This window comes from Triturus cristatus, chromosome 5_1, assembly GCF_964204655.1.
Source record: "Triturus cristatus chromosome 5_1, aTriCri1.1, whole genome shotgun sequence".
Lineage (NCBI taxonomy): Eukaryota > Metazoa > Chordata > Amphibia > Caudata > Salamandridae > Triturus > Triturus cristatus.
This window is the reverse complement of record NC_140587.1, coordinates 304,089,351-304,113,261: the sequence shown is the minus strand read 5'-3', so window position 1 is coordinate 304,113,261 and position 23,911 is coordinate 304,089,351. Positions and strand designations below refer to the sequence as shown.

General features: G+C 45.6%; 1 protein-coding gene across 2 annotated transcripts in view; it reads left to right on the top strand.

The window, feature by feature from the left end:
- TBC1D31 (TBC1 domain family member 31) overlaps positions 1-23,911 on the top strand; it is an 834,080-nt gene that overhangs the window by 40,093 nt on the left and 770,076 nt on the right. For both annotated transcript variants that reach the window (XM_085605032.1, XM_085605033.1), the window contains one exon: positions 11,837-11,983. In XM_085605032.1, coding sequence (XP_085461158.1) covers positions 11,837-11,983 — 147 coding nt within the window. The remainder of the gene's footprint in view (positions 1-11,836; positions 11,984-23,911) is intronic.

Below are 23,911 nucleotides of genomic sequence, written 5' to 3'. Positions count from 1 at the left end.
CATCACGTAAAACAAATGGCGCATTTCATACGTTTTCTGAGAAAAATGATTGACAAATTTAGAATAAAATTAAGCTAAACCCAGGAAGGACCGGAGTTCATCTTTGGATTTGGGTGCAGTAGAGTAGACAATGGCATCAACAAGTTTGGTTTTAGGTTTGATGCCACTGTCACAAATTTCATGCCCCAAATAGGTGACAGATCTTTCAGCAAACTTACATTTGCTACCTTTGGCAGCCAAACCATTCTCTCTTAAAATCATGAGAGCCTCTCTGAGAGTAGCATTCTTGTGAGTTTTGTTCTTTTCCATAATTAAGATGTCATCCCGAAAGAAGACAACTTCAGGAATGTGACGGAACAATTTTGACATCAACCTTTGGAAAACTGCCGCTGCGGATGCTAAACCGAATGGCATGTGTTTAAACCTATAGCATCCAAAGGGTGTGCAAAACATAGTGAAATGTCTACTCTCTGTATCTAAAACCACTTGATGGTACGATGCAGACAAATCCAAAGTGTAAAACCACTTGGCATGCCGAGTCAAAGACAACATCTCATTGATTCTGGGTAGGCAAAATTGATCTACTAAGATGTTGCTATTTAGGTACCTTAAGTCAACACATAAACGGGCCTTACCATTAGATTTGCGGGCAACAACCAATGGTGAAACCCACTCTGATGCTTCCACTGGCTTAATCACATTAGCTGCTAACAATTTTTCCAATTCAGCTTTGACCTCATCCCTGACAATGAAAGGGATATTATGTGCTTTATGAACTTTTAGAATAACTCCTTCCTTCAGTCGTATTTGGTGAGTAAACCCTTTCAGTCTACCCATATTACCTGAAAAGACTGTAGGAAACTCTTCCAATACCCATTTCTTAGTATCTTCGCTGTCGCATGAAATTAGTACTTGCTCCTTGCTGTTGGGATCTAAGATGATGTTTAAATCTTTCTGGTCTTTCCATCCTAAAACAGATGGCCCCTCTTTGGCAATGTACAATTTACTAGTAGAATGTCTTCCCTTGAATCGGAAAACTAGAACTCTAAAGCCTAAAAGATCAATCTTTCTCTCCTGTGTAACTTTCAGGAGATAAATCATTTGGTTCTAGCCAACTATCAATATTGCTCATAAAATGCTTCTCCCTGACATCTTGTGAAATAATAGTGTATGGGGACCCTGAATCTGCAGCAAGCTGAATTGAAATTCCACCTAAAGAAACTTGACACATAGCTTTGGAAGAAGAACGGTCAGAAATATTCAGCACAACCTTCTTCTTTTGTTTAAACTGCGTTTGTACCTCTTCATTACTGGAGCTAGAATAACTATCATGCTCTCCTTCCTGTACACATGCTACTTTGCTTTAAGGTTTCTTCTTAGACTTTCTTTTACAAACTCTGGCAAAGTGTCCAATAATACCACATTCAAGACACTTTGCAGGGCACTTATTTGGCTGAGAGAAAAGGACTACCACACCTGAAACAAATTAAATTACCTATTTTTCTAGGTTCAAAATTCTCACTTTTCTTATTTTCAACCTTAAAGTCACGGTTACCTTTGTAACTTACTTTACTCTCAGAGATTTAACCAACAACATCAATATCTTTCTTGTCATGTGATAGGGTGGGTTTCACACAACGTTCAAACAACTCTGCCTTTTTTACCATGGCAACTATATATTTAAGGCTCCCCTCACCTTCCACCCATAATCTGTCTTGCATGGTCTTGTTTTTAGTGTACATAACAACCTGTTCTCAAATGAATTAATTGTGCAATTGTGCAAATCTACACTTGCTTGCTAACTTCTTTAAAGCTGAAACGTATTCTTCAATATTTTCATGCTTTTCTTGTTTCCTCTGAAAGAAAGTATGTCTAATTACAGCTATGCAAACAGTGGTAGAAAAATTATCATCAAGATCTAAAATTGCCTCTTTAAATACATCTATATCCCCCCCAACTCTATGTTTCTGCAATTCATTATATAATCGTAAACCTTCTGGTCCTAAGCAATACATAGGATTTTTTTTTTTCTTTCTGGAGAAATATTTCCACTTAGATCTTCAAGATTAGCAATATAATTAAGAAAGTACTCCATGAGACAAGCTGTTTCCCCAGAGTGGGTAAAAATGCCTTCGGAATGTTAATGTGCATAGCGGATCCTTTAAAGTCACCCACGACTGTGCTTGTACTTGTAGACATGGTAGGGAAGAACAGTACTTATGATGCACAATAAAAACTTCAATTTGCTAGAAAATGTTATTTCACTCTCTGGTGTAATAAAAGACTCCACAGTAAAATGTAACCTTTTACAAAACTGTGACTGGTTTGGCAGTGAAAATCACCCAAGGAAGTAATGAATGCCTTTCAGTCAGTAAGTGTATAAATCAGTTACAAATGCAAACTGCCAACCAAAAAACATAATGTGCTGCAAAACACCCTTGTAAGTATAAAATATAGAACTGTACCATAAAATTTTGAGAAATTCCGAACAGTACCATCAAATTTGGAGAAAATCTATGTTCTCTGTGTACTTTCAACAGAAATGTGGACTTCGGTGGTGAGCCGAGTGCCGATGCACCAGGAACGACTCACTAATGCGACTAAAAATGGCCACTGTGCGTGACCTTAGAGCGTGCTATCGTCAGCTGACCTCTACGACATGCAACGCGTTGTGAAGCTCTGGAAATGCTGTTGTCACAACCTGTGCCGCGTCACAGTGAGGTGAAGAGCCATGGCGCTAGAATTGAGGAGTGTGAAATGACTACGGGGTTTAAAAACCTCCAAAGAAGTCGTTAAAAGTAACTGTAAGTAAGGCCTGGCCATTGCGGTGCTGCACTTACTTTAATGGAGAATCCATGGTTTCAAATTTTTACGCAGTTGTGCGCTTCCGTTCGTCGCAGCGTGGCACCTTGTAGTAGAAATAAAGATGCTAGGTTTTTATCAAATAATATGCCTAGGTTGTAGTTGTGAGCCACACATTTTTTTTAAATCGCTCCAATGTACCAGTGTTGCAAGATAGTTCGTTCGCCAGCCCATCGCTAAAATTCTTGTGGTAACCACATAGTGGTTATTCTTCTTTATTATAAGTAAAATAGTACAGCAATAAGGGTGCACGCAGCAGCAAGCAGGGCAAAGACAGAAAGACTATACACATTCCAACATATATACCCATTCTAAATGACCTAATAACACTCTACATTCCAACATTCTACCTTAACAAATATAAGCCCAGTTACTACAGAGAGCAACTGGAATGCTTTGTCCACACATTAGGAACTTAACTAAAAATACTGATAGATGAGACAGAAAAAAATACAGTTGTAGCACCAAGTAGTGTTTCAGATGATAATTCGTGGAAATACAATGCATATAAAGGATTAAAGAGAATCCCTTCAGGAACAGGCATAATTCCACACCTATATGAAACAAAGGACTACGTTCACGTACAGCGGTAATTGACTTACATCGGATGTTAAAAATTGGCAATGTATTCTAGATGGTCGGATTGAGATAAGACATTAGCTGAACATCAGGCCTCCACATCAGAGCCAATTCTAACAATATCAATAGATGTGATAAAATAGTATACAACCATATATAATGCAGTGACAAGTGTGTCTCTAGATGAAAACTTTGTGCAAAGACTGCATGTAAAAAGGATTGAAGGGACCCCCTTCAACAGGCACACTAACACAGCATGGTTATGTGTAAAAAGAGATCCAGTTACATCTCGAGGGGAGCCCTCCAGAAAAGTATGCACCATGGGCATTTTTTCATGTATGATTCATGGGTCACTTGCATATGGGGATGAGTATAACATATTGTACATATACAGGCAGCCCTCGAAATCATATGAAATCCACATCAGAGTTTTACGAGCAATATAATTTTTTTTTTTTTATGTAAACATTTGAGTGGGTATAGTTTCTTAACATATTGTCCCTCCCTTTTATGTTTGCATGACATTTATAGAGTTCAAATCCGGATGAAATATGCAACGCCCTGATGATGACCTCCTAATAACAAGCATACCTAGAGTTTGTAGAGGTTGAAAGGCGTTGGCAAACATGGCATGAGGAATCCCTGAATGGCCCTTCTTCTACCCCTGAAAGGATCAAGTGACAAGCATTACTGAAAAATTTATTGGGATCAGTAGAGGGGGGTCATGTACAAAGTTCACTTCTCAATGCACCAATGGGCTGTTGATGAACTCCTTCAAGCTAATCATATGATTTGTCCTATGGATAGCGTTCTTGAATATTTAGGGAAAGGACTCTGAACTGTGTTGTATGTGTCACTCACTGAATGTAAATGAATCATTACGTCTATGTTAGTGTAAGACAAGGTGATTGTGTGTAAAAGGATATCAATGAAAAATATGGAATAGAGCAAGTCACTGTAACGAGAGAAGTTAGAGCAACCCTGCTGCATGAAAAGCTCTTACACGGACCCCATTGCTTCTGACCCCGTCTGTTTCAACCCATGCCTGGAAGCAGGGGAGGCTCCTCCTCAAGAGCGGAGAAATGTTGCCCCGCCTGCCCTTAGTGCAGCAGGCACACACATATAAGTACAATGCCATTCCACTTATAAGCCGCAGTGTGAGCACAGGGGGTGGGGCTGAATACTGCGATTACAGGATTACAGCTGCCCCTGCAGTACAGGTCGGGTAGCCTGACATGCGCACTGTAGACCCAGCAATCCCATGGCTGTGAAACAGCCGGGTAAATGCTGGCACAGGCCCCTAGCCTCAAAATGAGCACTGGTTTAGCCTGCTCCCACCAATCCCGAAGCTTCTCTCGAGCTGAAATTGAGAGCAGCTCAAAGATTGGTTGTTGTCGTTCCACTAAGCAGGAAGAAGTCCTTTCCTGCTCGAGGACGCTGATTGTGGACAGAAGTGCCGCACCGGGGGGAGCTATATCTATGGTGAGTTTAGCGCCATCGTGCCCCATCATATTTTTATAGCTCTAGCCACCACTGCCTGGAAGAGGGGCTAAGACCATCTAGACCTGTCAACAACAGCGCAGACTGCCTACAGGCAGTCCCAGGGTAGTGGCCCCACGGATGTTACATTCAAGACTGGAGCAAGAGTGCTGTTGCACTCGTAACCAGTACATGGTTCTCCTGGAATGGGGATTAATGACAACACGCCTGCTGAGGGCCCGACTGCTGCCATTGGAGTACTGCAAGATTCCCATAGGTGAAATTGACATTTGGATTAGTAACTCTAAAACTGAGACCATGCACTCTATATGCCAGAGGGATAGCACTTACAGAGGGTAAACAATGTTTACCCCGAAACATTTTCCCCGCTTGGAATCACAACGCGGTGGTTACAACGACCGCGTTGTGATTCCGCATACCATTACTCCGCAAGTCGGTAGACCGACTTTAAGATCAATCTTAAAATCCAACACCTTCCCTAGTGTCCGCACAGACTGGAGATTGAATAGTAAATTATACTATTCCAACATTTCCAACATCCAGGCCGCCTCCCCCCCCCCCCCCCCCCCCCCCGCAAGTCGTTGTTCCGACTTGCGGAGAAATGGTATGCAGAATCACAATTTCAAGCGGGGAAAAAGGCGGCGGAATAACGTCGTAGATTCCTTACAGAGAATTAAGGGAGTATGGGAGATAAAGGAGACCTTAAATCCTGTGTACACTGGCACAGCGCAAGTAGATTGCTTGTATATTGTAGCGTGTAGTATCTAGTTTGTGAGAGTATTAAAATACTGTCTTCGAAAAAAGCTAAACAATCTGTTATTCTGCTGCTGGGTGATTGTTGTGTTCTGAGCTTGAGGCATCTTCACACTACCTCCCAGGGGGCAGGGCATCATAGATGGAAAGCTTATGAGGCAAGGGAAGATAGAGATGATGTGACTCAAAACCTCCAGGCAATAAATCCAACAGTGGCTTTGAGGTGCATCCTCACTGCTTAGACTTCCACATAGAAGCCACAAGAATCATCTCCTAAATTTATTCTTTGGCTGGGCACCTTGTACCTCTCCACTGATACCGTTTCAGGGCAGAGGATCCAGCCTTATGGCACAATTTGAAGCTTCTGCTAAGTCAGGTGATTCCTAATGCGCACGGGTGAAGTCCTAGATCCTGCCAGTCACTGGAGGATATTTTCCAAAGAACAACTTAAAAGCTGTACCAGGCGTGGGTTTCCAGGAATACGTTTGTTTTTGTAATATGATGTTACTTTTTCCACATGCTCCTATTCCCCCTGCTCTGAGTTCCACATAGCCAAGAACCCCTTGCAGGGGCAATGGAAGCTTCCTGTGCAAATGCAGCTCCTTCTCTACAGGGAAAATATTTTTCCCTGCTAAAAAAGCTCTTTCCCTAGACCCCTAGCAATTTTGGGAGTGGTCTGTTCCCCTTTCGTTCTTGAATGGGAGTTATTCCAGCTTTTGACTGGAGTAAAAACTCCAGCCATTTCTGGAGTGGAAAGCGGTTGGATCTGAGTTTGGGGATGCTAACAAACATACGTGTTTGTGGGTGTTCCAGAACTGTCAAGCCAAACCATGTTTTGGAGCACCTATTCCCCATCCTTTGAATGGGATTTACTACTGCGGATTTCAGTGCACTTGGGATGCAGTAGTAATTGGATATATGCTGCCAGAAATCAATTTATGGCAAATGTAAAAACCTTAAACTTACATTTATTACCGATTTTTACCTTGGTGAATAGGGTCCTATATGTTTAGTGCACAAAGTACAGCAGGATAAATAGAGTCTTATTTGTCTAGGAGTTTAAAATAACAATCTGCATGGTTCTGATTGACGGTCTTGTTATTTCTTAACCTTTATGACTAATTTTGAGTCTTTCTGTGGCTTGATTTTTAGGTTAAAAATACTTACAACCTTATTTAGGATTAAAGGAGCAGAAGGAATACTATACGCTGGTGGTCATCCTGCCCCACAAAACATACAGTTCATCTGCTCTATTTAGAGACAGACAAATCACTGAACCCAAGCACAGGCTAAAATGTTCTGTGCATTGGGGCCATTTACTTTTTGTACAGAGAAAGTACTCAGAACAAAAAAGTTTGTCCAACGGGCTCATTAAACATGGTAACACATCAAAAGGGGAGTTGGGGGCAATAAAGGTCCAGCACACAAGCCCCAAGAAATGAACTGAGAGTAGTAGGGTGTGCTGTTCCTAAGGAAAGAAAAGGGCACAGGTTTGAATAGCTCCTATAAGGAGCAAGGGCCCTCACACACCGAAGAGTGTTAAGCTTCATCATAGGGCAGCTCCTCGTTAGGCCCGTAGGGGGGCTCTTTGCCGGATTTCTTTTATCCTATAATCCTGGCCGTAGATGAAGCAGGTGTGTGTGGTGTATATACAAATGTGAGCAGTATGAGAGGAGAGTGAGTTTAAAAATAACTATGGGAACCAGCTGGACTAACTCTAATTGGCAGGTTCCATGTCATGATTAAACGAAATTTAGCTGCTTGCATGCAGTGATTCTAATAATCCCATCAAGCATTAAGTGAGGATAGCGGTTGACATGTTTCATGCCCTATGTTGTCTTGAAGATCGTGAGATTTCATCAGGACATAGAGTGACTGTTAACTACTCATAAGATGGTTGTTCACATCTAGGTGTAGGAATAGAAAACCATGCCCTCGCTCAACAGCTTCATGGGTCCTCCCAGTTCGGGACCCTAGGTAAATCAAAGTGGAGAAGGGGAAACAAAGGGGGAGGGAAGGGAAAGAATAGGTAAAGGGTCAACAAACAAATGTTTGTTAGGTTATCAACATTTAGTCAACTGGCGTCTACTGCTTTAATCGTGTGACCTGATTCCTTACCTGATGAACAGTGTGCAAGTCATAAATCTGGTATACTATAAAGGTGAAGTTACAACAAAACTTCACATGCGCCTACAAACCACCCTGTGTCTGTGTTGTAGTGTCTTTCTTATATCTTATTTATGTTTGTGTTGTATCTATTTCAATTTAGGAACCTCAAGTATGGAGTGCCTTCTAATGTGAGTTGTAAATGTTTTCAATCAACACAGTGCGTGGTCAACGTACTAGATGGCATAAGGGAGAGGTGCAAGTCTAATTGTTTTACGTATTGGTACCCAACCCCCACCAAGTGACGGGCGATTAATATATTCGTGACTACAAGTGGTCCTTCAACAAGGTTGGATGAAGTTCCTAGGGTGGAGACTCTGCTAGAGTCAGGTAACTTACTGGGTGAGAGCTGTTTAGGGAGCCGAAGGTTCCGGAGTCATGAGACGTGTTGAAGCGCCAAGACCGACTCCTGCAAGTCAAGGGGAGAGCGCGTAGTCAAAGTACTGCTCGACTTCTGGTTGGGAAGAAAAACCGGGGGCGAAGGGAATTAGGGAAATATAGAGGGTACTCACAGTCGTTTGGTTGTGGCGGGTAACCTACCCTCTGTCAATTCCAGAGTCCAGTCTGGATCTCATAGTTCTTCATGTTTAAGGACACATCTTTCGACCGGAAGGGCCGTGCTGGAGTCTTGCTACTTCTGGTAAACAGCTAGGGCTTGACATAGCGGGGCTACTAACCACAGCTGGGGAGTGGTGTGGGTGCCATTTTGGAATGGGTGCGGTTCACGGAGTGATTGATAAACCATGTCTCTGGTCACATAGTAGAAGCACCTCTGTGTGTCGGTGAAACACTGGGCAGTTATCTAAAATGTAAGGCCAGCAGGGTCTCTCACATTCTATCCACCAGGAGTTAAGACGGGGCAGGCGGATGAAAGAGGCAAAAAAGGGGGGTAATTTTTTCCTCGTTGGGTTCGTCTGTGTGTCCGGTTTGACCATAATGTGGTGTTACATCGTGGCCATGAAGGACTAATCTGCATGTAATTGGAGTACATGAAGTGAGTTACTTGTCCGAGGGTGTAGTGGGTGATCCCAGACATAGTGATATATACGTTATTGAAAATATATCATTAGAAATGTTAATCGACCCCCTCCGAGTTGGCAAATCATGTGGGACAGAGCCGGATTGTATGGATTTCTAAACCCCTTAGTGGGGATGCAATTACTCGGAACCAGTTTGTATGGGTATTAATGATCCTTACTAGGAAAATAGTTAACCAGACAAGACTTGGTTCTATCATTGGAGCTCACTCCAAGGTATCTCATCATTTAACCCTGTTAGGTTCGTTGACAGTCACAAATCCAGCGTTGATCTTTGAGGAGCAAGTCCGCTTTGTGGGTGTATGGGTTTCTAGGACTGTCCAGTTCAAATCATCTGGTTAGTGTCCTTTCTCTCTGTAGTGTGAGCTCATCTTAGTGGTGACACGACTTCGGTGTTCTGGTATTCTAATCTTGACATGTCCGCTAGGCATGTCAATGTATTGTTTGAAGCATGGGCATGTGATCATGTATATACAATTTTTCGTGTGGCAGTTCGTATGGGATCAGTAGGACCATGTGTTGGTGGCGCTCAACTGAATTTCTTTTTTGGCTTTTGACATGTGGCACCCATCTCCATTAAACATGGTGCCTGCTCAGCAGACTTCACTCTTGTAAAGAGAGCTGCCAGGGCTCTAGCTCCTTTCACAGTAGGAATATCCCCACTTGCTTGGTCGCTATTTACGATGGACTGGTCTCTACCAGGGTGGTAGATGTCATGACTTCCACCCCCCTGGTGGGACAGCGGACCACCCAAGGGCTAAATAAGAACCTTAAATGGGAGCCAATAAAGAATTTTAACCTAGCTTCTTTTAAAGGGAACATGATAGACCTTTGTTCAACGATATGGGCATATTTTACATTATTAGCCCTATAGCTGTCCAACTGTATTTGAGAAATCCATCATTATTACTCTCGGTTAAAATACTTACACTTCAGCCTTATCATGGTACCGAAGAAAATTTCATGTGGCATGGTAGAATTCAGATTTTACATGTTTCCATTGTACACTATGAGCTTAGTGCCTGCCCACTTCTTATTATTGGTTGGCTTTGTTGCCAATCACTTCCTCTTCGTGCGTTTATCCCTCCTCTGGAGCATGGCCCAAGTACGGCTTCCTTTCTATGTGAAGGTCCTTCCACTATGCGCTCTTGCTGGCCATGCCTACTTTTTTCTTCTACTTGCAGCGCTCACTAAGAGTACGTGTGTTTGCCGGTCGTCTCCTTGTACTCCCCTGAACCCACTCCAAATTGTTGTTTGCCCTGTCCCCCTCCTGTGTTGTTGCTTCCCTATTTCCTCTGCCCCCCTTCCTAAATGCTCCATCTCCCAATTCCTCCCTCATTGTTGCTTGCCCCGTCCCTCTCCCCCCCCTAATACCGTTGTTGCTTGCAGATAACTGGCTCCGTTTCTGTCTTGCCTACTTTTAAATGAGGCACAGTTTCATCTGGATTCTTACATGAGTCTTAGATGTGACGATAACTTTTGTACCCTTGCTTAGTAATTTGGTGTATTCCCTACAGATAATTTTCTCCATGTTACCAGGCGCTCTCAGTTATAACACATAAATAGTAATGCTGGCGATAATGGTGAGGTGATTGATTTATATTGGATAACTGCGATCAAAATAGGTATTCTTAGAATAACAGTTAAACGTAAGTCTTACTGTTAGAAATTGTGTGATGACCTAAATCTACTTAATTGATCCAGGTACTTTCGCATTTATAGAGTGAAGTTTCCAGGTTACACACGGGACTGAATGTGGAGTTAGGGTACACGCAGGACCATGTACTGGGCATATGATTTTGTTGCTATTGGAAGTTACTGGCCGGGCTTGTGGGGAGAGGGAAGGGCTGGTAAGTTTTGTTCGAGTGGTATAGTTATAAAAGGAGATGATTGATTTTGTAGACCGAATATGATATACTGAACTTTTCTGATGCAGGCGAGTGTGTTGTAAATTTACATAATGCTTTGCAGTCAAGGACTCATTCCACAGTTTGAAAACTTCTTGCAATGATATTTAAGGACTGTCCCAGATCCTCCGAAATACTACTGTGTACTCTTTCGGCTTTGATATAACTATATGTAAACAGTGCTATGCACGAAAACGTCAATGTCTCGCATTTCAATGTCTGGATACTTGTTGTGAAAAGTCAATAAAAAATAAATAAATAAATTATAGAGTAAAGTTTCATGAAACTACCTTATTTGGGGCTTTATCATTGATGAAAGTCAGGCTCCTAAATTGTGAGGGTTATGCTGTTGCTCCTCATTCTCATTTCTAAAACGGATAGATTTAGTGACTAGGTTAAGCACTAGCATCGTGTTTTTGCCACAAACCACCACGGTGGGCAAAAATTGGGCACAGTGTTGGTGCAAACAGTTGCTCTGTCTCTACCTGGTCATGATGAGTATCCATTAAGTTGAGTCTAATGATTTCTGACTAAGTGTTCTAACCAAAAAAACAGGTGTCCTTTTTGTTAAGTAATGAAAGTACCTAAAATGGAGGAATCTTCTAATAGCTGTTTGTTTATTTACCTTGGTCGAGGGTCTAGTTCTGACCATTCTGTAGGCGGCACTGTCCAACTTGGAACTTGCCTGGCTCATCATTTTACTTTGTGGAGCTTTCTTCCTACAGGACTTTGGTCCTTCTGAAGTTGGTAGTAAGTATAAGTAAGTAATAGTAAGAACCTTTAGTCACAGACCAAGCAGCAATACCGTATGAAGCACCACATGAAAATGATTATTAAGTCATTGTTATTGAACACTTTTTATTGTCTTGAATCGTGGCTTTGTGTTTGGATATTGAAGATATTATCCATCAATAATGTGATGATGTCTAGAACACTTAAAATCATTATTATTTTTAAACCCTGAGGCAAATGCAATCAAATTATGTATGCTGAAAACGTAGTATTCATAATTGTTTTTTATACTCTTTTCAGGGTCATCGTGAATGTTATCCATAGTGCCACATCCTACCACTCTAAAACAATACGTTTTTTGCACGTGGCCTTTGACAGTACAGGAGACAGCTTTCTTGCAGGAGACCACCAGGGGAATATCTATGTTTTCAACTTGAACAGAAACAGGTGAGTGCCCACATCTAGTAGAACATCTTGCCTTAGTCTTAAGAGATATGCCATGATGCAGAGATCTGTCACAATGGGAACATTAGAAACACTTTTATTGCCAACTTCTTCTTACAGCTTACATCTCCAGCGTGCATAGCAAGGCACACAGTGACAGGCTATGTAGTATTTTATTTTTTTATGTTTATGAAGATTTTGTGCTTGTTTAAGTCTTACTTAATAGTTGTGACATAAATAATGTGATTCCTAAAGCTATCTTATTGTGAGAATTGCAGTATTGTGGGGGTGATGGTGCAGGGGAAATGAGCATCCCTCCTCTGTCTTCTCTATGGCAACCTGTTTCTAAAGGGAGTGGTTGCATGGGTACCAGAATCCTTGGTTGCAGAAATGTATTTTTCCAGTACCAGACAAATTGTATGCCCTTGACCTTGGCGCAGCAGTGTTGAATTGAAGCAATCGAAACTCCACAAAGTTTATCTACCGCAATGTTGATTAAACTGCTGCCAAACCATTAAAATGGGTTATCCGGTATTCCTCAAGTTCTGCTGCCATTATCCCAGTGCAGCCTGTTTGTCACAAGAACCTGTGGTGGTAGGGGAAAAGAGAGATGGAGGAGGCAGAGGGAAGTCGCTCCTTTTACCTGCTTCCAGTTAGTTTCTGGTTAGCAGTTGTTTCAGAAATCATTCAGGTGCTTTCCTCATACATCAAAAGATTACCCATCTTCCTTGACTGGGCACAGCCTCAAGAAGCTTCAGTAGATAAAGAGAATCGGTTTAAGCGGTTGATCTACACTGTAACTGGGGTGGCCTCAAACAGCCTAAACAATTAGAATTGAAAAAAGGCATAATCCACACTTCATAAATTAGAAATGGGATGCTTCTCTGCAACAAGTGCCCCCACTAAACTCCATGCCTCATTCAACTGCTACAGTTTGTAAAAGGGGGCTAGACAGGTTAGACTGTGGACCTCCATCACATAGCAGCAAGGTACGAGATCCAAGCATATACAGGGGTCGAGTGCTTAGTTCTAGGAGGGAGCTTGCAATCCCACAGTGAAGTAAACCCTGTGCTGATCACTAAGCGTCATACAGCGATTTAATCCTCTGGCCGCTGAATTATTTGCAAAACAACAGTCAACAGATTTTCCAGTCCATTTGGCAGCACTAATCAATTTAGAAAGGAATTAAAGTAGGACTCCAGCATCCGTCTCCTTCCCCTAACATCAACTAAAGGATTGCAGCTCCCAAGTCCGTGTCTCTAGAAGACCTGCTTTGTAATGTCCCATACACCTCCACAGTCCAAATCAAAGGTAAATCTCTTTTATTATCTTTAGAGACATCCAGGCAGCACTGGCAAGTTTGGGCTCCTCTACCACAGCAGGCATAACTGCTTCTACCCTGGAGAGTTTTGCCAGCATCGCTTGTTAACTCCATCCTCCAGTTCAATCAATGTTTTCATGCCTACAGTTGTTCTTAGTAAGTCAGTCCGCCTCAAAGAATAACATGAGATGACATTTCATATCTGAATATCTACAGCAACACAGAACAGGGCCAACAAAGCAACCACAGTCTTAACAAGTCCTGTAAGCATATTTTCTTTTTGGTATCGGCTACATGTACACAAGAACTACTTGTCCTAAACACCATTTACCTTACCCAATTAGGCGACCCTGTCTTACTCCACTTACTTAATTCGATGTCTTGTATCTCATTAGCCAGGTATGCTAGTTCAATGATTTTTGCACCCTAATTTATACAGTTCAGGAGATATCGATTTATTCAATCTTTTTTTAAGACCAATAAAATATTGGATTTTGAGACTTTAGCTCACCGACATTAAAGGTAAGTGTTCTAAATGTTACTGGTATATGTAGGTGACAGATCCTTACAGCAAATGCATGGTCTGCCCTGGCATGGATGCTTTACACTCCTAAATGAAAGAAATCCGCTCCCAAACGTAGACACTCCCCACATAAAGCAAGAAAACACCTGGTCCCCGCACTTAATAAAGGCGGCACATCAAGAGACAGTTTTCAGAATGAGACTTTGCCTAGCTGTAGTGCTGGTAAGTTCCAATTCTATTAAGGACACGGAAGCGATGATTATGCCTTCTTCCTTCACTTTATTGTCACAGCAGCACATTTACACTTATAACCACTACATTTCCCATGAACAATAGGGAAAGTAAAAGTCTCAAACAGGAGTCCTTCCTCTCTGTCCGCACTCAGTCAGCCAGCATAGTCCCTCCACGCTGTTTCCTCCTCCTCCTCTTCCTTCGCGCGAACCATTCCTGTCAGATATCACACTTCTTGTTTGGAACCATCATTTCCTGCAAAACAGGAAGTGTCAGGGACTAAGCTGGAACCAATTGCAGCAATAACACATGAGTAACGTTCACAACTCATTACCACAAAATCGAAAGACCCATGAATGCCTTACTTACATTAGAATGGGGAAGGTCCACATCTGCAGAGGTCATTGGGTGGGATAATCCTCGCCTCTGTGTCCTTAATAGAATTGGAACTTACAAGCACTATAGCTAGGCAAATTCTCATTCTATGTCAGGGCCGGAGGCTCCGATTATGCCAGTTCAAAGCTTGTTGACTACTAGCCTTGCCTCCTCCAGAACTGGTTTGAAATAAAACCTCTTAAAGGTGGAGTCAAAGGACCATTCGGCTGCGCGCATCAGATCTTCCAAACACGCACCTAGGGAAAAAGGCTTAGAGGCCATCGCTCCTCTCGCCGAATGAGCACCAAACTGCTTAGTATCAATCCCTGCCTCCTGCATAACCCAACACACCCATCTTGCGATGGTCGGGGACGAGACTGCTCTGTACTGTTTACATAGCGCAATGAGCAGCTGCTTCTCACCTAGAGGGCGAGTTTCCTCAGTTAGTTCTTCGAAAGCACGGAGGCACTGCGCTACACACAGTTTAGGGGAATCTGGAAACGCTGGGTACGAAATTACCCAAGTATTAGTCTTGGGCCTTCTACTTACCGTGAACGATACCCCATCCGGTGAAAACACTCTCGCTGAGATGCCCCAGGCCCTCACGTCAGAGACGCGTCTGCACGAAACCAGGCATAACAGCATGGCCAATTTGGCTGTTACCTCTTTACGGGACATAAATCTGTTCAGTTGCCAAGAAAGAAAAAGATTCAGCACCCGGTTCACGTCCCACAGGACAGAGTACCAAGGCTCTGGCGGGAGGGAGAGGCGAAACCCTCTGAAAAGCCGGCAAACCAATAGATGTTCGCCCACCGGAGAGTCCTGTACCATAATATGACCAGCAGAAATCGCAGAGCGGAAGGATTTGATTGACCTATAGGCCAGACCATCCTCCGACAGACTCGCCAGAAAGTTAAGGATGTGGACTACATCTGCCCCCACTGGATCGACACTCTGTTGTTCACACCAACGATGCCATCTGTGCCAGGCTGACCAGTATCTCTTAGTCGTGCTGTCCGGCCATGCCTTGGTGAGCAAGTCCTCAGCCTTTCCCGAAAGGCCTGGGAGCGACCAGAGATGCTGGAGATCCGCCAAGCCATCATCCTCAACGTTCCGTCCGCTACCAGCCGATGGGGAACGAGATCGGGATTGAGGTGAATGTGAGGAATGTGGGGGAGTCGGATTGGAAAATCCCAAGAAAGTTCCAGAAGAACTGGAAACCAGACTTGAGACCTCCACCAGGGTGTGATCAACACCACCTCCGCCTGCTGGCGGCGAAGCAACGCGGACACTCGCGTGATCATGGCGAACGGGGGAAAGGCATAGCCGTGCTGCGGCTGCCAGTCCTGGAGGAATGCATCCGTCGCCTCCGCCTGAGGATCTGGCCGCCAACTGAAGTACCTCGGTAACTGATGATCTAGCCGTGATGCAAAACGATCTACCGAGAAGGGGCCCCATTTCTCTGACAACTGAGAGAAGACCTGAGGGTCCAGCTTCCAGAAGCTGGCATCCACGAGATGACGAGAGTGCCAGTCGGCCACCCCGTTCTTCCGCCCCGTAAGGTACTCCGCCATTCCAGAGATCTGGTTGTCTAGGAAGAAGTGCCAAAAATCCTTGGCTAGGTTCGCCAACATCCTGGATCTGGTGGTTACTGTACCGGACCGCAGAGATGTTGTCCAGCATTGCACCACAAACTACCCTGCCAGCAGTTCCAGGCAATGTGCAATGACTGTTTGTGAGTGAACCAGGCTCCACCCGTGGAGAACTCTCCGCACCTTGCTCCCGACCCGGAGCGGCTGGCGTCGGATTCGATGACCATATCCGGCACTGAAACGAATATGGCCCGACCATTCCACACCTCCATGTGGGAGAGCCATCATTCCATCTCATCCCTCACATCGTCCGTCAGAGGTATCGACTGGGAGTACGTCGAACCCTTCCTGAGGTGATGTGCCTTCAGGCGCTGCATTGACCGGTAGTGCAAAGGTCTGGGAAAAATGGCCTGTATCGAGTGCGAGAGGAGAAGCCAGTTGGCGCAAGGAAATTTGTGTCTTCACCAAGGTCTGGCGCAATTCGTGTCTGATTTTCGCCATCTTCCTGGCAGGCAGACTCAGAGTGAAAGACACAGAGTCCACATTGAAGCCTAAAAAGGTTGCACACTGGATTGGAACCAACAGGGACTGATTCTCGTTTATGACAAACCCCAGTCCCTTGAGGTAGACCGCAGTCCTCAACTGGCTGGATAGCCTTCTGGGGCACTGATCCAGGAAGAGCATGCTGTCCAGGTAGACTATCATTCGAACACCCTGCGCTCGCAGTAACTCCACTGCTGGTCTGAGAACCTTTGTGAAGCACCACGGAGCGGAGGATAGCCCGAAGTGTAGCGTGGTGAATTCGAAAACCTGACCTTCCCACCTGAATTGCTGAAAACGCCTATGAGGGGGAAAGATAGGGACCGTCGGGTACGCATCTTTCAGGTCGAGCCGGACCATCTCGTCGAGTGAACTCAGCACATCGCGTAGGAGATGGATCCCCGTTTCCCGAAAGATGTCCTTACTGCAGGTTTAATTTTTCTTCTAATATTATTGCGCCCAACTCATCTAAGGATCCTTTTAAAATTAATTTGTTGAATTGTAGATCCTTGCCTAAACATATGGCAGAGATATGGATGCTCCTAAAAGATTCTGACCCTGATGTCCTGTTTCTTACGGAAACGTGGCTCAACCCCAGCTCGGAGCCAGATATTGTCCAAGCACTCCTCCAGGGGTTTGTGATGCAGAGGGTGGACAGAACAGGCAAGGGCGGTGGGATTGCTATTCTATATAAAGAACACTTCACTTGTCGCCTGCTTGGTAACCCCCTCTCAGATTGTGAGAATGCCCACTTCACCATAGAGTTTACTCCACACCTCTCTTTCACAAGCATTCCTATCTATCACTCCCCTGGGGCGGTAGGGATATTCGGTAAATCGCTGCTAGAAGCAGCAGTTAACCTAGCCAGCTCTGCGGCAAACTTTACTCTCCTTGGAGATTTCAATCTTCATTTCGATGATTTGGGAGCAGTAAATGCAGTCGATTTAGCTAGAGATCTCGTGGCCTTTCAACTGCCACAAAAAAATTCTACCAGCAACACATGTCAAAAGACACCTTCTTGATCCGGTGTTTTCTAATTTAGAGGACCTTAAAGGGAAAGATCTTATCCCCCTTTCCTGGTCTCCACAGGTTACTATACCCCTTACTCAATCCACACGGACCTGGAGTCGCTCCTGGGCACAGCACTCCCTGGATAAGTGGACCCAAGAACTGGAAAGGACCAGACCTAAGTCCAGTCAAAGCTAATGATGACTTTTCTAACTGGATAGAGGATTCATTGAATGTGGTCTTCCCAAAAACATTGATAAAGACTGGCGGCCTCATAAGTCCCCTTGGTTTTCCTCCGAACTGCGCATTTTAAAACAGCGTTGTAGGGTAATGGAAAGAAGCTGGAGCAAAGACTTTCTACCCAACAAAAAGCTGGAATATAGGGCAGCTATTAGCGTTTATTAACCAGAAATAAAAAAGGCTCAGGCCTCTTATTACGAGGAAAAGATCCTGTCAGCCGCCAACTCTCAGAGAGAAACTTTCATCATCATAAAAAAACTACTTAAAGCTCCCGTCCCGTCAGTAGCACCGGATGTCTCAGGCCTACGATGCAACAAACAGGCAGAATACTTCACCACCAAGGTTCAGAATATTCTTAAATCTCTACCACGAAAGGATGACAATGATGACACTTCCAACAAGTATGTGGATTCGGGTCCATATGTAACTGAACACCTATTGGAGACTTTTCCCCCTTTATCCCAGGAATCACTTCTTACTCTGCTGTCATCGGTAAAAGGTGGATCACCTAGGGACCCCGCACCACTAAATATCCTGAAATGGGTAGCGCTGATAATTGCCCCCACCATCATGGACTTGATTAATGCCTCACTGTCCACAGGAATAGTCCCTACCAACTGGAAAGGGGCTATGGTGAAAACATTACTAAAAAACCTAATCTGGATCCTGCGGACTTGAGCATCTATCGCCCTATCTCCCCTCTGCCAGGAATAGGCAAGATCACAGAGAAATATGTTAATCATACCCTCTCCTGTTTCCTTGAGTCTTATAATCTGCTTCACACCTCTCAAACAGGACTCCGCCCGCGACAGAGCACTGAAACTACCCTGTTAGCGGTGGTGGAAGAAAGCAGAAAGATCCTAGATTCAGGAGGGTCGTCCGCCATTATACTCCTTGACCTGAGCGCAGCATTTGACACAGTGAACCATTGTACCTTGGTTCACCGTCTCGGGAGCATAGGAGAAACCGGCACTGCGCTGCAAGGGCTGTGTTCCTTTTTGGAGGGAAGATTTTTTCAGGTACTCGAGAATGACACCGCATCTAAACCCACCTCTTTACTGTGCGGAGTCCCTCAGGGCTCATCACTTCGCCCTACACTTTTTAATGTGTATATGGCCCCACTAGCGGCTATTGTAGCCCCCTCTGGGATCCGTATGGTGACCTATGCCGATGATACTCAATTGGTGGTAGCGTTAAACCAAGTAGATCAGAGGTCTAACGGCCTCTATTCTTGTCTTGAGGAAGTATGGAACTGGATGGATGCGTCTCATCTTAAGCTTAATGGTGGAAAAACTGAGCTCATGATATTGGGCAACCTCCTAAGCTTTAAACCCAGCACCATGTGGCCAGCCTGTATGGGTCCCATACCGGTTCCTAAGTCCGAGATCAAGAGCCTAGGTATCTGGTTGGATCAGGATTTGCCCTTCAGGGTACAGGCCAGGAAGATGGCAGCTATCTGTTACAGCCTGCTCAGAATGGGCCGCAAAGAACTCCCTCTGCTCCCTTTCCAAGCCAAAAAAAATATTGGTCCAATCGCTCATACTCTCCAGAAAAGATTATGGAAACGCCTTCTATCTGGGTGCCCCTATTGCAGTAGTCGCGAAACTCCAGACCGTTCAAAACAGTGCAGCCAGACTGTTGGCGGGAGTTTCTAATCGACAATCGGCGAAACCTGTACTTCACTCCCTCCATTGGCTACCGGTGCAGGAACGAATCCGCTTTAAGGCCTTGTGCTTAGTTCATAAATCCATGCAAGGGAATGGGCCTCCAATTAATTCGGCCATGATCCGTCCCTATAAGGCCAATAGGAAATTACGTTCAGACGAGCTGCATCTGGCTGAAGTCCCCAGGATTAAGAAGGCTAAGAGCGGTGGACGGCTTTTCTCATATAACGCTGCCAAACTCTGGAACTCCCTGCCGCTGTGTCTTCGCAGGGAACCCAGTCATCTTGTCTTTCGAAAACAACTGAAGACATTTTTGTTCCCCTAAGTTTTCTCTGCCTCTCTCGTGTTCGGCCCAGCACTGGGATGCTCCCGGGTAGCCATGCGCTTTATAAATGTTTCTTTCATTTCATTTCATTCCCTCCATTTTGAAGTGGCGGTAAACCACCCACTCGTTGAAACTTTTCAAGTTGATAACCGGCCGTCGTCGACCTTGTCGACTAAGAAAAGATTGCTGAGGAACCCACCGGGATGCCCTGATGCGGGGCAAATTGCCCCTTTTTGGAGGAGGTGGCGACCTCTTCGCGCACAAGCTCGGTATCGCGCTGCGAGAAGGAGATTGGACGGGTTAGCTGACAAGGACGGCCATGAAACTCCAACTGGAAGCCCTGGACAGTCTGCAGCACCCAAGCGTCGCTCATGAGGGAAGCCCAAGCCGGGAGAAACTGCGCCAAGCGCCCCCCCCCACTTGCAAGCTCGCCGAGGGTATTGCACTCACCTCTTCCAGTACCCTGTTGCTGGCCTCTTTGGCCTCTACGGCCACGGAACTCCTGACCTCTGGTGGGGTCGAAATTGTTGAAGCGGGCATTGTCTTGATATTGCCCTCGTCCGGAGCTTGCACCTTGTCAGAGTTGGAGAAGCGGCCGGTCGTGCGGCCCCTACCACGACCTGCCCCTTGGAAAACCCGGGGGTTAAAGACCTTTCTGATGTTTGTCTGGGTCCTGTCCAGAGAGGTGAAAGTCTCCACAAACTTTCCCAAGTTCTTGACGAACGAGTTGCCAAATAAGCCCCCCTGGGCCACAGCGCCTGGCTCCGAGTAAGCCAGGTCCCCTAACTTGGGATCCATCTTAATTAAAAGGGACCGCCTCCTCTCCTTGGAGGGTGCGCAATTCGCATTACCAATAAACACAATTGCGCGCTGAGCCCAGCTGGAGAGAACCTCTGGGGAGATAAGGGCATCTGACACCTTGGCCTCTTCGGCCATGTCTAGAATTTTGGTGACAGGCCCCACTGTGGCTCAATGATTAGAGCGGCAGTGGCTCAATGATTAGAGCGGCAGACCCTGATGCAGAGGTCTAGCCCGGGACCAGGGTTCAATTCCCCGCCTCGGCGGGTCTTGGGCTCAAAAATTCCACGGACATGATAATTCTCGCCTCGGTGCCTATTCCAATCATGGAGTCCCACTCTGCAACTCTGGGCAATAGCTTGCTTAATCTCCACAACGGCCCCCACAACGCTAAGGATGCCTGGCCTCCACCTTGGGGGTGCCCAGGAGTGGACGCCTTACAGGGAAAGCCAGGATGGGTTCCACAGCGGTATTCGTACAAGCGCCTTGAGACCCTTGCGGGTGAGTTGTGCGCTATACAAGTATCAATTTTACTGCATCGAGCAGTTTATCCTGGCACGTACGCCAGGAGCAATGAGTACCTTTCTTAGGGTCCCGTACGAATTTCGTTAGGAAGGTTGCCATCCTGGAGTCAATCTCTGGTGTAAATGCAACCTTTCCCTCCAAACTAGGGCGGGGGCACTCTGCCCGTAGGCGGTTGCGAGCGTCCTTGTCCATAGGCTTACGCAGACGGCTCGCCACATACTGGGCTACTTTATCCCCGGGAACCCAATCCGAAGACCTGGGGTGGACAATGTCGTCCGGATCAAAATATCGGAAGCCCCCACTGGGGCAGGAGTGGGTGTCGGGAGCCAAGACCTAGAGGATCCCGCTTCCTCATCCGTGTCCCCGGGGGAGTCACCATTATCAAAGGGGTCTGGAGAAGCAGTACACGGAGGCATTGGGGTGCAGTCCGCGGGGGACACCGGATCAGGCTGCAGGGGCACCTGCACCGAAAACGCCTGCTTCAGGCGGGCATAGGCATCTACATCTACCCCTTGAGGACATGGTATTTTTTTTTTTTTTATAAATCTTTTTATTAAACATAGATCGGTTCAGGAAAACATTACAGAGGAATCAAGACATCCAAGCACTGCAATGACAGAGAAGGGATTATGGTACACCATTACATGGAAAGGGAATGTTATGGGGAAAGTTTATCATCGTGGTCAATACAACGAGGTGGCAAACATATTTCTCCCCGGTAGCTATTCTGAGGGCCCCAAACACGGGACCACTTTTTGGGGAAGCCCCTGGCCAAGTACTCCGACTTCTCCCTATACATACACCAAAAGAGATCGTTTTCCCAGGCTTCTATCGTGGGTGGTTGAGCTGCGCCCCATAGCTGTGCAATATTCCTTTTCACAAGCATAAACCCTAATGTTGCCCTTTGTTTTTGGCAAGTGTTCAGGTCATTTGGTTCCCAAATGTTTAGTAAGCATCTCCGCACCTCCGGGTGGAGACCCAACAGAGAGCACCATGTTGATGATATGGTGTACGCTGCTCCAGAAGGAGCTTATGGAAGCACACTCCCAAATTATGTGTATGAATGTCCCCATGTGCCCACAACGCCTCTTGCGTGCCCCATCGTTCGCTCTCCCCATACATATCAGACGGGGACCTGTAATATACACCCTGTGAAGGATTTTGAGCTGCACTAATCTAAGTCGTGCTGGGATGGCAACCACTCTAGGGAAGGACACCGCCTCTCACCAGTCTTCGTCATCCAGCTCAATCCCGTCCCTTATCCATTTCTCTCGCAATGATTGGAGGGGGTCCTCCATGTTGTTTATTAGTTTCTTATATATTAGGGAATAGTCTTTTTGGGTAGGTGACCGTCCAATTTTCTGTCTTCCAGCGGTGAGGAGTCTGGAGAAGTAGAACCCCGTGGTAGATGAGAATGAAGTACTTGTAGAACCTGTGCGTATCGGAAATATTCAATGTCCGCCAACTCGTATTCCTTCTGCAGCTCGACAAAGGGCCTGACCTCACCCTTCCTCAATGTCTTTGATAAGCAAAATTCCGATTAGGTCCCACCTAGCAAACCCCTTTGACCTCCATAAACTGCCGACCTCTCCGAATCCCAAAGTGGAGTTGCTAACATCAACCTGTTACCCCATCCGAGAGAATTAGTGGCGTTGTGCCAAATTTGGACGGAATATTTGGTGGGGCCTGTTAGTGTGTATCGTTTAGGCCGTGAATATAGTGCCCTGCCATAGCTCCCTCCGGGGAGGAGCCATCTATCCATGGCATAGTCCGGGTCGTCAGGGCGACCATAAGTGCTATGAAGAACGGCTGGCAGGTGAGCCGCCCAGTGTATTTTTTTATATCGGGAAGGCTGATGCCTCTGTCGTACCAGTTTAGCGTCAGCTTATTGATGACTATACGAGGCCTCCCTTCCCACAGCAGGTCTCTCTGGAGGCCCTCTACTTCCTTAAAGTATTGCGCAGGGACGGGGTCTAGGGTGTTATGTAGGGCGTAAAGGAATCTGGGTAATGACATCATTTTAAACAGGGTTGCCCTTCCCAATAGAGAGAGGGGGAGTGATTTCCAGTTGGTGATGTCCCTTCTGAGCCTATGCAAGGGTGGGAGGAGATTTTGGGCATATCGGAGTAAGGGGTCAAGGGAGGTAATGATTCTTAAATACTTGAAACCAGCAGTGGTAATCTGTATTGGACAGTTCCTCGGCAGGATGGGTGGATCCCCCTTGAGGACGTATAAAAGAGATCTACCCCAGTTGACAGTAAAGCCGGAAAATCTGCCAAATGTAGCCAGGATGTCTAGAACCACTATTGGGCATTTCCTAGGGGAGGCCAGGTAGAGCAAAATATCATTTGCATAGAGTGAGATGCGGTCTTCCCAATCAGTGGACCATCCTAACCCTCGTATCATTGGGTCTCTGCGGATCCAGGCCGCTAGTGGTTCCAGAGCGAGGGCAAAGAGGAGTGGCGAAAGCGGGCATCCCTGGCGGGTTCCCCGACTGAGTTGGAACGTGGCTGACAGTTTATTGTTGACCACTACCTGAGACAGGGGTTCACTGTACAAAAGGCGAATCCATTTGATATATTTTGGCCCGAAACCCATCTTAGTCAACACAGCCCAAAGATAAGGCCATTTAATGGTGTCGAACGCCATGGTTGCGTCTAAAGACACGAGCACAGCTGGCTCTTGGATGGTATGCACTCTACTCCCCACTCCATGTACTCTGCGCAAGTTCAGGGCCGTGTTTCTGTGAGGCATAAAGCCGGATTGATCCGGGTGGACCAAAGTATTGA